The sequence below is a fragment of the Stigmatopora nigra genome, chromosome 8, assembly GCF_051989575.1.
Source record: "Stigmatopora nigra isolate UIUO_SnigA chromosome 8, RoL_Snig_1.1, whole genome shotgun sequence".
NCBI lineage: Eukaryota > Metazoa > Chordata > Actinopteri > Syngnathiformes > Syngnathidae > Stigmatopora > Stigmatopora nigra.
Genome location: NC_135515.1, coordinates 2,361,827 through 2,378,526, shown reverse-complemented (window position 1 = coordinate 2,378,526; position 16,700 = coordinate 2,361,827). Strand labels below are relative to the sequence as shown.

At 37.1% G+C, this 16,700-nt stretch overlaps 1 protein-coding gene and 1 long non-coding RNA gene across 2 annotated transcripts in view; one reads left to right on the top strand and one right to left on the bottom strand.

Moving 5' to 3' along the window:
* The first annotated feature begins 92 nt into the window (after nt 1-92).
* LOC144200906 (uncharacterized) lies at nt 93-9,591 on the top strand. The gene is made up of 3 exons (XR_013327217.1): nt 93-271; nt 8,698-8,853; nt 9,062-9,591. It is a non-coding gene; the product is annotated as an uncharacterized LOC144200906 (long non-coding RNA).
* LOC144200904 (FRAS1-related extracellular matrix protein 2-like) overlaps nt 8,146-16,700 on the bottom strand; it is a 52,621-nt gene continuing 44,066 nt past the window's right edge. The window contains exons 13-24 of the mRNA XM_077723284.1: nt 16,406-16,561; nt 15,489-15,792; nt 14,762-14,893; nt 13,719-14,050; nt 12,462-12,654; nt 12,282-12,386; nt 11,671-12,014; nt 11,419-11,545; nt 11,111-11,298; nt 10,896-11,042; nt 9,068-9,515; nt 8,146-8,954 (exon numbers count right to left, since the gene is read on the bottom strand). Of these exons, the coding sequence (XP_077579410.1) occupies nt 9,078-9,515; nt 10,896-11,042; nt 11,111-11,298; nt 11,419-11,545; nt 11,671-12,014; nt 12,282-12,386; nt 12,462-12,654; nt 13,719-14,050; nt 14,762-14,893; nt 15,489-15,792; nt 16,406-16,561 (2,466 nt within the window). The 3' untranslated portion in view covers nt 8,146-8,954; nt 9,068-9,077. The remainder of the gene's footprint in view (nt 8,955-9,067; nt 9,516-10,895; nt 11,043-11,110; nt 11,299-11,418; nt 11,546-11,670; nt 12,015-12,281; nt 12,387-12,461; nt 12,655-13,718; nt 14,051-14,761; nt 14,894-15,488; nt 15,793-16,405; nt 16,562-16,700) is intronic.

The window sequence follows — 16,700 nt, the reverse complement described above, 5'->3', positions numbered from 1 at the left end:
TTTTGAGATTAAAGTAGTTTTATGTTTTGTTTTTCTTTGTTTTGTTCGTTACGTGAACCAGAAGTAGTTTGATTTTGATGACATCATTTTTGGGCGACGTGAAGTGTGTGCGTGAACAGCAAACTTCTTGTCACCTCATGTTCGGAGGAACATTTGGACAAAGAAATCATTAAAATAGAACATTTAAATCGTTACATTATTATTATTTTTTTAAATCACTTGAACCAGAAATTGTTTGGCATCTGGAGACATCAACTTTGGGCGACATCAGGTAAGTGTGAACAATTATATTTTAGCGATTTTTTTTTTTGCCGCATCACTAAAATAGTCTATGGTATACTAATACTAAAACTCTAAAATGACCCTGAAGTTAGTCTTTTATTCGTAGTATTTTACTCTATATTTTTTTAAGTACCAAATAACTAAATTAATCCAAATAAAATTGCTCTGCTGATCGCTCACCAAATTTTTTTTTTTTACTGTTAAGGCTTTTATTCGCCAAAAACGACATAGTATAGTAAGGCTTTTTATCGCCAAAAACGACATAGTATAGTAAGGCTTTTTATTGCCAAAAAACGACATAGTATAGTAAGGCTTTTTATCGATAAAAAACGACATAGTAGAGTAAGGCTTTTTATCGCCAAAAACGACATAGTATAGTAAGGCTTTTTTCGTCAAAAAACGACATAGTATAGTAAGGCTTTTTATCGATAAAAACGACATAGTATAGTAAGGCTTTTTTTCGATAAAAAACGACATAGTATAGTAAGGCTTTTTTCGTCAAAAAACGACATAGTATAGTAAGGCTTTTTTTCGTCAAAAAACGACATAGTATAGTAAGGCTTTTTATCGATAAAAAACGACATACTATAGTAAGGCTTTTTTCGTCAAAAAACGACATAGTATAGTAAGGCTTTTTATCGATAAAAAACGACATAGTATAGTAAGGCTTTTTTTCATCAAAAAACGACATAGTATAGTAAGGCTTTTTTTCATCAAAAAACGTCATAGTATAGTAAGGCTTTTTTCGATAAAAAACGACATAGTATAGTGAGGCTTTTTTCGTCAAAAAACGACATAGTATAGTAAGGCTTTTTATCGATTAAAACGACATAGTATAGTAAGGCTTTTTTTCGATAAAAAACGACATAGTATAGTGAGGCTTTTTTCGTCAAAAAACGACATAGTATAGTAAGGCTTTTTTTCGTCAAAAAACGACATAGTATAGTAAGGCTTTTTATCGATAAAAAACGACATAGTATAGTAAGGCTTTTTTCGTCAAAAAACGACATACTATAGTAAGGTTTTTTTTCATCAAAAAACGACATAGTATAGTAAGGCTTTTTTTCGTCAAAAAACGACATAGTATAGTAAGGCTTTTTATCGATAAAAACGACATAGTATAGTAAGGCTTTTTTTCGATAAAAAACGACATAGTATAGTAAGGCTTTTTTCGTCAAAAAACGACATAGTATAGTAAGGCTTTTTTTCGTCAAAAAACGACATAGTATAGTAAGGCTTTTTATCGATAAAAAACGACATACTATAGTAAGGCTTTTTTCGTCAAAAAACGACATAGTATAGTAAGGCTTTTTTTCGTCAAAAAACGACATAGTATAGTAAGGCTTTTTTTCATCAAAAAACGTCATAGTATAGTAAGGCTTTTTTTGATAAAAAACGACATAGTATAGTAAGGCTTTTTATCGATAAAAAACGACATAGTATAGTAAGGCTTTTTTCGTCAAAAAACGACATAGTATAGTAAGGCTTTTTTCGATAAAAAACGACATAGTATAGTAAGGCTTTTTATCGATAAAAAACGACATACTATAGTAAGGCTTTTTTCGTTTTAAAACGACATAGTATAGTAAGGCTTTTTTTCGTCAAAAAACGACATAGTATAGTAAGGCTTTTTATCGATAAAAAACGACATACTATAGTAAGGCTTTTTACGTCAAAAAACGACATAGTATAGTAAGGCTTTTTTTGATAAAAAACGACATAGTATAGTAAGGCTTTTTATCGATAAAAAACGACATAGTATAGTAAGGCTTTTTTCGTCAAAAAACGACATAGTATAGTAAGGCTTTTTTTCGTCAAAAAACGACATAGTATAGTAAGGCTTTTTATCGATAAAAAACGACATACTATAGTAAGGCTTTTTTCGTCAAAAAACGACATAGTATAGTAAGGCTTTTTATCGATAAAAAACGACATACTATAGTAAGGCTTTTTTCGTCAAAAAACGACATAGTATAGTAAGGCTTTTTATCGATAAAAAACGACATAGTATAGTAAGGCTTTTTTTCATCAAAAAACGTCATAGTATAGTAAGGCTTTTTTCGATAAAAAACGACATAGTATAGTAAGGCTTTTTATCGATAAAAAACGACATAGTATAGTAAGGCATTTTTCTTTAAAAAACGACATAGTATAGTAAGGCTTTTTTTCGATAAAAAACGACATAGTATAGTAAGGCTTTTTTCGTCAAAAAACGACATAGTATAGTAAGGCTTTTTATCGATAAAAAACGACATAGTATAGTAAGACTTTTTTCGTCAAAAAACGACATAGTATAGTAAGGCTTTTTTTCGTCAAAAAACGACATAGTATAGTAAGGCTTTTTTTCATCAAAAAACGTCATAGTATAGTAAGGCTTTTTTTGATAAAAAACGACATAGTATAGTAAGGCTTTTTATCGATAAAAAACGACATAGTATAGTAAGGCTTTTTTCGTCAAAAAACGACATAGTATAGTAAGGCTTTTTTCGATAAAAAACGACATAGTATAGTAAGGCTTTTTTCGTCAAAAAACGACATAGTATAGTAAGGCTTTTTTTCGTCAAAAAACGACATAGTATAGTAAGGCTTTTTATCGATAAAAAACGACATACTATAGTAAGGCTTTTTTCGTCAAAAAACGACATAGTATAGTAAGGCTTTTTATCGATAAAAAACGACATACTATAGTAAGGCTTTTTTCGTCAAAAAACGACATAGTATAGTAAGGCTTTTTATCGATAAAAAACGACATAGTATAGTAAGGCTTTTTTTCATCAAAAAACGTCATAGTATAGTAAGGCTTTTTTCGATAAAAAACGACATAGTATAGTAAGGCTTTTTATCGATAAAAAACGACATAGTATAGTAAGGCATTTTTCTTTAAAAAACGACATAGTATAGTAAGGCTTTTTATCGATAAAAAACGACATAGTATAGTAAGGCTTTTTTTCATCAAAAAACGTCATAGTATAGTAAGGCTTTTTTCGATAAAAAACGACATAGTATAGTAAGGCTTTTTATCGATAAAAAACGACATAGTATAGTAAGGCATTTTTCTTTAAAAAACGACATAGTATAGTAAGGCTTTTTTTCGATAAAAAACGACATAGTATAGTAAGGCTTTTTTCGTCAAAAAACGACATAGTATAGTAAGGCTTTTTATCGATAAAAAACGACATAGTATAGTAAGGCTTTTTTTCATCAAAAAACGTCATAGTATAGTAAGGCTTTTTATCGATAAAAAACGACATAGTATAGTAAGGCATTTTTCTTTAAAAAACGACATACTATATAGTAAGGCTTTTTTTCATCAAAAAACGACATAGTATAGTAAGGCTTTATTTCGTCAAAAAACGACATAGTATAGTAAGGCTTTTTATCGATAAAAAACGACATAGTATAGTAAGGTTTTTTTCGTCAAAAAACGACATACTATAGTAAGGCTTTTTTTCATCAAAAAACGACATAGTATAGTAAGGCTTTTTTTCGTCAAAAAACGACATAGTATAGTAAGGCTTTTTATCGATAAAAAACGACATACTATAGTAAGGCTTTTTTCGTCAAAAAACGACATAGTATAGTAAGGCTTTTTATCGATAAAAAACGACATACTATAGTAAGGCTTTTTATCGATAAAAAACGACATACTATAGTAAGGCTTTTTTCGTCAAAAAACGACATAGTATAGTAAGGCTTTTTTGCGTCAAAAAACGACATAGTATAGTAAGGCTTTTTTTCATCAAAAAACGTCATAGTATAGTAAGGCTTTTTTTGATAAAAAACGACATAGTATAGTAAGGCTTTTTATCGATAAAAAACGTCATAGTATAGTAAGGCTTTTTTCGTCAAAAAACGACATAGTATAGTAAGGCTTTTTTCGATAAAAAACGACATAGTATAGTAAGGCTTTTTTTCGTCAAAAAACGACATAGTATAGTAAGGCTTTTTATCGATAAAAAACGACATAGTATAGTAAGGCTTTTTTCGTCAAAAAACGACATAGTATAGTAAGGCTTTTTATCGATAAAAAACGACATAGTATAGTAAGGCTTTTTTTCATCAAAAAACGTCATAGTATAGTAAGGCTTTTTTCGATAAAAAACGACATAGTATAGTAAGGCTTTTTATCGATAAAAAACGACATAGTATAGTAAGGCATTTTTCTTTAAAAAACGACATAGTATAGTAAGGCTTTTTTTCGATAAAAAACGACATAGTATAGTAAGGCTTTTTTCGTCAAAAAACGACATAGTATAGTAAGGCTTTTTATCGATAAAAAACGACATAGTATAGTAAGGCTTTTTTCGTCAAAAAACGACATAGTATAGTAAGGCTTTTTATCGATAAAAAACGACATAGTATAGTAAGGCTTTTTTTCATCAAAAAACGTCATAGTATAGTAAGGCTTTTTTCGATAAAAAACGACATAGTATAGTAAGGCTTTTTATCGATAAAAAACGACATAGTATAGTAAGGCATTTTTCTTTAAAAAACGACATAGTATAGTAAGGCTTTTTTTCGATAAAAAACGACATAGTATAGTAAGGCTTTTTTCGTCAAAAAACGACATACTATAGTAAGGCTTTTTTCGTCAAAAAACGACATAGTATAGTAAGGCTTTTTATCGATAAAAAACGACATAGTATAGTAAGGCATTTTTCTTTAAAAAACGACATACTATATAGTAAGGCTTTTTTTCATCAAAAAACGACATAGTATAGTAAGGCTTTATTTCGTCAAAAAACGACATAGTATAGTAAGGCTTTTTATCGATAAAAAACGACATAGTATAGTAAGGTTTTTTTCGTCAAAAAACGACATACTATAGTAAGGCTTTTTTTCATCAAAAAACGACATAGTATAGTAAGGCTTTTTTTCGTCAAAAAACGACATAGTATAGTAAGGCTTTTTATCGATAAAAAACGACATACTATAGTAAGGCTTTTTTCGTCAAAAAACGACATAGTATAGTAAGGCTTTTTATCGATAAAAAACGACATACTATAGTAAGGCTTTTTATCGATAAAAAACGACATACTATAGTAAGGCTTTTTTCGTCAAAAAACGACATAGTATAGTAAGGCTTTTTTGCGTCAAAAAACGACATAGTATAGTAAGGCTTTTTTTCATCAAAAAACGTCATAGTATAGTAAGGCTTTTTTTGATAAAAAACGACATAGTATAGTAAGGCTTTTTATCGATAAAAAACGTCATAGTATAGTAAGGCTTTTTTCGTCAAAAAACGACATAGTATAGTAAGGCTTTTTTCGATAAAAAACGACATAGTATAGTAAGGCTTTTTTTCGTCAAAAAACGACATAGTATAGTAAGGCTTTTTATCGATAAAAAACGACATAGTATAGTAAGGCTTTTTTCGTCAAAAAACGACATAGTATAGTAAGGCTTTTTATCGATAAAAAACGACATAGTATAGTAAGGCTTTTTTTCATCAAAAAACGTCATAGTATAGTAAGGCTTTTTTCGATAAAAAACGACATAGTATAGTAAGGCTTTTTATCGATAAAAAACGACATAGTATAGTAAGGCATTTTTCTTTAAAAAACGACATAGTATAGTAAGGCTTTTTTTCGATAAAAAACGACATAGTATAGTAAGGCTTTTTTCGTCAAAAAACGACATAGTATAGTAAGGCTTTTTATCGATAAAAAACGACATAGTATAGTAAGGCTTTTTTCGTCAAAAAACGACATAGTATAGTAAGGCTTTTTATCGATAAAAAACGACATAGTATAGTAAGGCTTTTTTTCATCAAAAAACGTCATAGTATAGTAAGGCTTTTTATCGATAAAAAACGACATAGTATAGTAAGGCATTTTTCTTTAAAAAACGACATACTATATAGTAAGGCTTTTTTCATCAAAAAACGACATAGTATAGTAAGGCTTTATTTCGTCAAAAAACGACATAGTATAGTAAGGCTTTTTATCGATAAAAAACGACATAGTATAGTAAGGCTTTTTTCGTCAAAAAACGACATACTATATAGTAAGGCTTTTTTTCATCAAAAAACGACATAGTATAGTAAGGCTTTATTTCGTCAAAAAACGACATAGTATAGTAAGGCTTTTTATCGATAAAAAACGACATAGTATAGTAAGGCTTTTTTTCATCAAAAAACGTCATAGTATAGTAAGGCTTTTTTCGATAAAAAACGACATAGTATAGTAAGGCTTTTTATCGATAAAAAACGACATAGTATAGTAAGGCATTTTTCTTTAAAAAACGACATAGTATAGTAAGGCTTTTTTTCGATAAAAAACGACATAGTATAGTAAGGCTTTTTTCGTCAAAAAACGACATAGTATAGTAAGGCTTTTTATCGATAAAAAACGACATAGTATAGTAAGGCTTTTTTCGTCAAAAAACGACATAGTATAGTAAGGCTTTTTATCGATAAAAAACGACATAGTATAGTAAGGCTTTTTTTCATCAAAAAACGTCATAGTATAGTAAGGCTTTTTATCGATAAAAAACGACATAGTATAGTAAGGCATTTTTCTTTAAAAAACGACATACTATATAGTAAGGCTTTTTTCATCAAAAAACGACATAGTATAGTAAGGCTTTATTTCGTCAAAAAACGACATAGTATAGTAAGGCTTTTTATCGATAAAAAACGACATAGTATAGTAAGGCTTTTTTCGTCAAAAAACGACATACTATATAGTAAGGCTTTTTTTCATCAAAAAACGACATAGTATAGTAAGGCTTTATTTCGTCAAAAAACGACATAGTATAGTAAGGCTTTTTATCGATAAAAAACGACATAGTATAGTAAGGTTTTTTTCGTCAAAAAACGACATACTATAGTAAGGCTTTTTTTCATCAAAAAACGACATAGTATAGTAAGGCTTTTTTTCGTCAAAAAACGACATAGTATAGTAAGGCTTTTTATCGATAAAAAACGACATACTATAGTAAGGCTTTTTTCGTCAAAAAACGACATAGTATAGTAAGGCTTTTTATCGATAAAAAACGACATACTATAGTAAGGCTTTTTATCGATAAAAAACGACATACTATAGTAAGGCTTTTTTCGTCAAAAAACGACATAGTATAGTAAGGCTTTTTTTCGTCAAAAAACGACATAGTATAGTAAGGCTTTTTTTCATCAAAAAACGTCATAGTATAGTAAGGCTTTTTTTGATAAAAAACGACATAGTATAGTAAGGCTTTTTATCGATAAAAAACGACATAGTATAGTAAGGCTTTTTTCGTCAAAAAACGACATAGTATAGTAAGGCTTTTTTCGATAAAAAACGACATAGTATAGTAAGGCTTTTTTTCGTCAAAAAACGACATAGTATAGTAAGGCTTTTTATCGATAAAAAACGACATAGTATAGTAAGGCTTTTTTCGTCAAAAAACGACATAGTATAGTGAGGCTTTTTTTCGTCAAAAAACGACATACTATAGTAAGGCTTTTTTCGTCAAAAAACGACATAGTATAGTAAGGCTTTTTATCGATAAAAAACGACATAGTATAGTAAGGCTTTTTTTCGTCAAAAAACGACATAGTATAGTAAGGCTTTTTTCGTCAAAAAAACGACATAGTATAGTAAGGCTTTTTTTGGTCCAAAAACGACATAGTATAGTAAGGCTTTTTATCGATAAAAAACGACATAGTATAGTAAGGCTTTTTTCGTCAAAAAACGACATAGTATAGTAAGGCTTTTTTCGTCATAAAACGACATAGTATAGTAAGGCTTTTTTCGTCAAAAAACGACATAGTATAGTAAGGCTTTTTTTCATCAAAAAACGACATAGTATAGTATGGCTTTTTTCGTCAAAAAACGACATAGTATAGTAAGGCTTTTTATCGCCAAAAACGACATAGTATAGTACCTGAAAAATGATTTATTCACAGACCTTTGGTCTATGTTACAAATACTTACAGTGCGTACAATTTGCATTAGCTTTAGTATTTACTTCTTTTATTTGAACAACCATTCCCAAAAAACATCTGAAGTGTAGAATTAAAGTACTATACGCATACTGTACATGCATGTGCATAAAATAGCGAATTTAAAAAAAAGCGCAGTACAACGCGATGATTCAATTCATTGAAAAAACTCGAAAAACAACAACAAAAACACATTAAATATGACAAATTGCATAGATGTCAATTTCCCTCAAAAATGAAAAAAAAAGGCCCCAACCGTTACAATACAATCCAAACTTAAGTCTTTGCAAATGAGATTTTTTGTTGTTGTCTGGAAGCGGCATTAAAAAAGTTGAAAAACACTTGTGCTAGCAATGCTACGTCATCTTTTAACGTTATTTATTTGTCAACTCCAAAAAAATGTGTACTTTCTTGACAGGACAAAAAAAAATGACATTAAGCATGAAATAATAAATAAATGACTGGATTTCTAATTGTAAATGTGCTTTCAGATGTTGGACCAAGGTACTCGATGGGGTTTAAGTCTACTTCGAACTTCAGCACTTTGACGTTTCGGAGTCCAAAGCGCGAAATGAAGGAAGTGGAACCAGATGGGACCAGTACTCGCAGAATGATTGGACGCCGGGTCTGAGGACGACGCCATTCAAGTAAGTTTCCCAAGAAAAAGCTTTCGCCGCTCCAACAGTCTTTTTCTTTTTTGTCTTGTTCATCAAATGTGAGGCACTTGCAAAAAAAGCAGCAGGTGGAGCTGAGCAACAAAAAAGAAAAGACAAGTTGGTCTTTACTTTCCACAAAAAAAGCTCAATGATAACCATTTCATGCATGAATGATGTTTATTTCATTTATTTTTTGCAGACACACCTTTTCCCGTTCACACTTCGGAGCTGTCGGGGACTTGAACCGCACGCCGCGCCGTCGACTCTTCGGATTTTAACCCCCGCCACCGCCGGACCAGCAGCGCCAGAGCCGTGGCGGCCAACACGGCGAGAATAAACCCCGCCGTGGCGCCTACCACCATCACCGCAGTTCCATCGCCATCCTCTGGGCTTCCGGACTCGTGCGGGTAAGTACCCTCGAGTGGTGGAGGTCGTCCTCGCAGGTCGCCGCCACGGGGGGCGTGGAGGTTCAGCGCCACGTGGAGGATGTTGGTGCCGCGGTCGGTGCCCACGTCTTCCGCGTCGGCGGCTTGGCGGCGATGGCGGCTCACTGCGTGGTACTCCAGGCTACGCTTGCCGATCCCTCGGTTGGCATTTTCGCGGGAGCGGACTGTGTAGATGGCGTGGATGTACCATTCACGACCCGCCGACACCTGAGAGTAAGACGGAAAGGTTAGTTTGGAATTTTCATGGCTTATGTAGACATGTTTGTAGTTTTTGTGTGGAACGATTGGCATTTCTTTCTTGTCAGGTTCAGAACATTTCACAAGTGTTCAAATTAAAGGGCCGGAACATGGTTTTTCTACACTTGATCTTCTAACAATCTTCTGAGGACTACGCAGAAAGGATTCCAAGAACCTGCTCCACGGTCCCTGAATGATTGGTCTACGAAATGGGGTCAAACATTTTGAAACACTCTATATTTGTGGGACAACTCCATGAAAACATCTACTGAAGAGGTCAGTTTCCTTTTGCTCAAATTCTAGGTGCTCCTCACAACATCAAGTCTCACGACCATGTTGGCCTTTCAGCATATTACCATGAAAATGCCTCATGTTTAGCAGGATTGGTCATGGTTAGCATTCAGATGAGACACCGACCAACTGACCATCTGCCAATACTTCCATCTGCGGTAAGTTACACTTATGTTATTTAGTTGCTCAAGTGCTCACCTAGCATGTGAAAAGTAGTCAGATTTATCATTGACACTATTTCTATTGAGAGCCCATGGCCTAAGTAGTTAGTGCATTACCCTCAGCACTAACTATTAGGCTATGGATCCCCAATCGAAATAGTGTCAATGATAGATCCAACTGCTTCTCACATGCTAAATGAGCACTTGAGCTACTTGCTAACTTAAGTAAGTGTAACTTACCACAGATGGAAGGAAGTATTGGCAGATGGTCAGTTGGGCGGTCTCCCATCCAAGTACTGACCAGGACCAACCCTGCTTAACATGAGACCATTTTCAGGGTAATATGCCATTAGGCCAACTTGGACGTGAGACTTGACCTCGTGAGTAGCACCTAGAATTCGAGCAAAAGCAAACTGACCTTTTCAGAAGATATTTTCATGGAGTTTAGCCCACAGACAATGTTTCAAAATGTCTGATCCCATTTCGTAGGCCAGTCATTTTGAGACAGTGGAGCAGGTTCTTGGAATCCTTCCTGTGTAGTCCTCGGAAGATTGTTAGAAGATCAAGTGTAGAAAATCCACATTCCGGCTCTTTAACTTGAACACTTCTGAAATTGTCTGAACCTGAAAAGAAAGGAAATGCCAAAGGTTACATGCAAAAACTGCAAACATTTCTACATAAGCTGTGAAAATTCCGAATTCAATGTTTTTTCTTGATGAAGTTCCTGTATGAGCCTAATGCAACATTTATTAAATAAAAGTCATGGATTGTAATACATTGTTGTCCTTATATTGATTTAATACCTTCAATTTGAAAAACCTGCCCTCCAGTGGCTAACTCCAAGCAACACAGGCATGTTAACTTTACACTAGTATAATTCACCAACGAATTAACTTACCTGGAAGAGTGCATCAGATCGCAGGGCAAATCCGTCGGAGCCGGCCTGCCTGACCAGCGGCAAAGCGGCCGGGTCATCTGACGCCAAGAAGGCGCCAAAGTCCACATTTCCAAAGTAACGGGCTTGGGTTTCGGGTTGGGCTTTGTCCTGGAAACACAAAGACCATGCTAGAGATCTTTTTGTGCATGACTGGTCGCCAGCAGATCACCACTCACCAGGATCTTGAATCTGTAGAGCAGCGAGGACGAGTCAGCCAGGCAGCCATACTCTGAGCCACGGGGGTCGTACTTGGGCACGTAGCCGTCGGCGCCCGTGCACAGGAAAACCTTCTCCACGCTGCAGATGAAGGAGTCGCCCAAGTTCTGCACCGGGTCCATCGTAACACGGCCGTAGATGGTGTCGCCTGGGGCACAGCAGGGGTCAGATTTGCCATGAGAAATGTGAATCGGGGTGGCTTATATGTGAGAAATGGTCAGATTAAACGATTTTAAGAATGCGGCTTATATGCCAGTAAATACGGTACCTGGAGAAAAGGACGTGTCGCCAGCCTGGTTCAAACCGGTGGAAGCGTCGGAGAGCCAAAGCGACTTTTTGGCCAGAAGCGTCATTTCCGTGTTCAGGCTGAACTCGGCAGCCACCGGGTCGCTCACCTAAGCAGAATATTAAAATGATTAACATTTGATGACATTTCACGAAGTGAAAATAGACAAAAAAGTGGAGAAAAATAACATATTAAAGACATGCCGGTTATCTAATGATGTGAATTTTGGCCTACCTGCTGGAATCGGATGTCCAAGTCAAAGTCGATGGGTGTTCCCGGGTTGCAGAGTGGTGGGATGGTGAACTCGGAGCCGGGAGTCGTCGTGCAAGGCAGCAGCTTGACGGCGTACGCGCCCGAGTAGTCTCGCACCTGAAGGCCACAAGGCGGCAACACTTGAGACGGGTTGCCAAAAGTGGGGGACAACAAACAAACACAGATACGCTTCCTCACCGAGAAGTCTGAGATAAAAGTCCACTGTTGTATGGGCTGACTGTAGGTGGGCTCGCTGCGTACTAAGCTAAGGTTGAAGGTCAAGCCGGGGTGGTCGGCGCACATCACCATGGAGCTGAGCGCCGAACCTAGACCAAAAAAAAACGAGCAACGTGACCGTAAGTGAGTACAAAGTCAAGTAAAAGTATACAATACATATAAAAAAGTGCATCCGTTAACAGTACATATGAAACATTAACAGATAAAAAGTACTATTAAGTATTAACATACTCATCACTCATCATTAAAGTCAAAAGTATAAAGTACAAAGTCAAGTAAAAAGGGTGTTGTCCCCCACTGTATCGGCTCCAGCACCCCCACAGTTGAGAAAATGAATGAATACAGTGTATCCTTACCAGGATGCTTGAGTACAAAGAGTCCTCGAAAGCGAGCTTCAGTGCGGAAGTTGACCACCAGGCGCCCCTGCTGGTTAATCCGCATACTGCTGGGGTAAAGCGCACCTGCCAAAAAAAAACAAACACAAAAGATGAATCTGAATATAAAAGCGCATCCGAATCGCCCCATAGGCTACTCACCTTGTAGCTCCGCCTCTGGTGGGCTACCCACACCATCCCGCCACAAGATGGCAGTGTCGTACACGAAAGTGAGCCTCAACTCGGACTGCAGGTCGAAATGCTGCCAGCCGCCGACTCCCGCCGGCGAGTGGAAGACGTAGGACACGTGGAGGGGGACACGAAGAGTCACGTAGGACTGAACCAGGTTCAAAACCTGACAGGGGGAAGCAAGAAAAAAAAAAGAAGATTGGCAGGACACGACTTCCAAAATTGGTCGGCCTAACCCAAATAAATGAAAAGTGGCGGGCAGCGAGGGAGTGTTTAAAGCCGCCGCTGCTACAAGTGGCGCCTCATTAAATGTTGCCCCGGGCTAAACATTTTGCTCTTTATTTGGCAGTGGACGGACAATTTCGTAAACCTTGGAATGGTACATAGTATAGTAAGGCTTTTTTTTTTTTTTGCAAAAAATGACAGTGTTCCCTCGCTTATCGCGGTTAATGGGGACCACCCGCAATAAGTGCATTTCCGCGAAGTAGGCGTGCCCCTTCAAAAATGCTTAAAGAAACGTATGAAACGTGCACAAAAGCACCACCAAGCAAAAACATCATAGTAGTCCGGATGGAGTATCTCCTGCAGTTTTTTTGCACGTAAGAAACATCGTTATTGGGAGTTGTGAACAGTTTTTTGGGGCGGTGAAGATGCGCCTGTAAACAACCATGACGCCATCAATGCCATTTCTGAACTCTCACCATGTTATTGACCATTTCTTTTGCCTTTTTTTTTAAGCAATTACTAATTTTTATTGAATATTTTGTTTCCACCTCTTGTAAGATGATGTAATTTATCATTTTAACTTAATATCTTTACATTTTTATTTATTTTTTCCAGAAAAAAATCCGCAAAGCTCTGAATCCGCGATAGCTGAAGTGCGAAGTAGCGAGGGAACACTGTAGTTTATCCTTATTAGTGCTTTAGTGGTGTCAATAATGTGTCAAATAACGTTGTGTTCAATAGAAATGTAGGCATCAATGAGTTAAATCTTTTAAAGCCTTTTTTTTAGGGAGGGGGGGTAACTAGAGCGAGGTGTCCAGGTGGCGAGGGGCGCCGTGGCTACCGCTGCAGATGGCATGGCGGCTTGTGAAAAAGGTGATGATTTTTTTATTGGATTTTTTTTATGATCCAACAGATGAATAGATTTGGACGTGGACGAGCCATAAACTCGACAGCAGGAGGACGATTGGAAGTCATGTGACCAGACGTGTTGATGGCTTGGCTTACCTGTCCATCCGTGGTGACGCTTCCCCCGCAGTCTTCCAGCAACTCGGACATGTCGTAATAATTGCTGAACTCCCACAGGCAGGCTTCCAGGTTGAGGTTGCGGTAGAAGCGTAGTGCTCCGGCGCCCCTCAGCTCCGCGCTGTATTGGTAGGGCGCCGTTTCGCCGACGGGTTGTGGGCGGTCGTCGGTGTCGCTGAGGAAGGCGTGGCGTGTTGTGACCTCTGTGTAGTCCAGCAGGTTGGAACAGCGGTGGTTCCCAACGCGGGTGGCGTCCGGGCTGAGGGTCAGTTCGAAGTTGGACAGGGGACGGGTGGACACTACGGGTAGCATGCCTGCAACAGGGGGTTAAATGTCAACTACGGGACCATAACAGCCAAGACAAAGGACATTTTCTTCCCAAAAGAACTGTCGTTATACTCAACTGGAGTTCTAGACCTAATTAAAACGTACATGGGTTTTCTATGGGTACTCCCACATCCCCAAGAATGCATGCTAGGCTAATTTAGCCCTGGAAAATTGCTCCTAGCTATGATTACTGTTTTTTTGTCTTCTTGTGCCCTGCCGAGCATCCCCTAAAGCAGAGGTAAATGGAACCTATGGCTCAGGAGCCATATGTGGCTCTTTTGATGGGTGTATATGGCTCTATGCCTTTTTAAATAATAATTGTTCCCGACCCCTGCCCTAAAGTAAGCTAAGATAGGCTCTAGCACCCCCAAAGTCAGATGGGATAGGCTCCAGCACCCTTCAAAGTCAGTTGGGATAGGCTCCAGCACCCCCTATGGCCCTCATGAGGATAAGTGATACAGAAAATGAATCAAAACATAGTCTTTTGAAACGTTATATTGGCTGTACTTGTAGTTTTCCGCCATTTATTTCGACTAATAGGTGCTGTAAATAAGCCTGTAAATGTTTTTTAATAGAAATATTAGCAAGAATTAGTATTAATAATTATTAATTATTGAATTAGATTATAGAATTGTGTATGTAGAACTTATGGTAGGGTATAGAAGGCACTTTTTGTGAAGGTATAGGGTCTTTCTTACCGTCAATGTGAGGCATGGTGACAGTCAATTTAATAAGATTGGGATGTCGGGGGTCCTCGGCGCCGGTGTAGCGCAGCTTGGCGGAGAAAGGCTCGGCTCCCACAGTACCCATCACGCGGGGCTGGCACATGCCTGACGCACATCAAACATTTAGTTAGGCTGATGAAAAAAATAAAAAATAAATGGAGAAAGATTTGCCGGCCGGGAATGAATTGCGACGACAGCTTCTCATCACGCGGCGCCGTTTCCGCGACTAACAAGAAAACTGAAAATAGACTTCAATGATCGTGCAGGCACTTGCTAGATTTCTATTTTTAAACACTATGTTTTTTTTTCAATCTTGAGGCATATTGGGGTTATAGTTAGACAAAATGTGCCCAACATCAATAAGAAATGACTCAAAATGGATAAGAAATGCCCCAAAATGGATAAGAAAAGCCCCAAAATTGATAAGAAATGCCCCAAAATCGATGAAAAATGCCCCAAAATTGATAAGAAATGGCCCAAAATTGATAAGAAGTGACCCAAAATTGACAAGAAATGACCCAAAATGGATAAGAAATGACCCAAAATTGATAAGAAATGCCCCAAAATCAATAAGAAATGACCCAAAATGGATAAGAAACGACCCTATTCTGACCAAAGGTCAACAAATTACGGCAAAAATCGTTAGAAAAGTAATTGCCTCGCTGTTCGGAAACGGACGTGACACTCGGCGACAACATACCCCGCTCGCCGCTGATGGTGACGGGGAGGCTGGTGAGCTCCAGCCCCCGGTCGCCCTCCGAGTTGACGGCCCTGGCGGCGCACTGCACCCGCGAGCCGGGCTGGAAGTAGACCGAGTCCAGCGTGATCCGCTTGGACGAAGTGAAGAAGGTGTCAAAGTCCACTTCTCGCAAGGGTCCGGTCACGCCGTCCGGGCCTTTGGGGGCGCCCACCAGCCAGCGGTAGCGCGTCAGGGTGTCGTTGATGTTCTCGCTGGCGCAGATGGAGCCCGTTTTGCGGTAGTCTGGGTATTTCAGGTTGCACGCCTGCACCAAGGACAGACGGAAGGGGAAGTTAGAGCAAGATAAAGCATTGCATAACATTGCATAGAATATCATAACATGGGATAGCATAACATAACATAGCATAGAATAGTGTAGTATATAATAGTGTAGCATGGAATAGTATTGCATAGAATAGTGTAGCATAGAATAGTATAGCATAGAATAGTATAGCATAGAATAGTGTAGCATAGAATAGTATAGCATAGAATAGTGTAGCATAGAATAGTGTAGCATAGAATAGTATAGCGTAGAATAGTGTAGCATAGAATAGCGTAGTCAAATGATTTGAATGACAATTTTAGTCTTATTTTTTTTGTTATTGTAGTGGTTCAGTAAATTTGGGAATTGCAAGATTTGTTATTTTTGTTGTTTTTTGTTGTCTGATTTTTCATTGAAACTTATTTATAGTGTGAATTGGTCTACTTTAATTTCTATATTTATTATATTAGATTTCAATTGTTACATATTATACATTTAAATAATAGTAAAACATATTTTTTGTTTTTATTTTTATTTGGTTATGTGACTATTCTTCAATTTCTTTCAATTTAATGAAGAGAAACTTATAGTAGGAAAAAATCAGGCGTGCACGTACGGTGACGCAAACCAGCGGGTAGCCGGCGGCCGGGAGCCAATCAGAATCCTCGTCGGCGTTGTCGTAATCCAGCAGAGAGAGCACTCTGGGCACCGACGGAAAGGTCACGTCGGCCACGCTGTCGCTCTCCTCGATGTAGACGATGGCTTTGGTCAGCTAAAAAGAGAAAAAAAATAATATTGAAAACTCCAAATTCATTTTCCACCTTGTGTTGCGCACAAGCTTTGCCATTCATTCACCACCGCGTGTGGAGACAAAATGTTTTATTCATGCGTGCAAACACATCGTCGGTCTG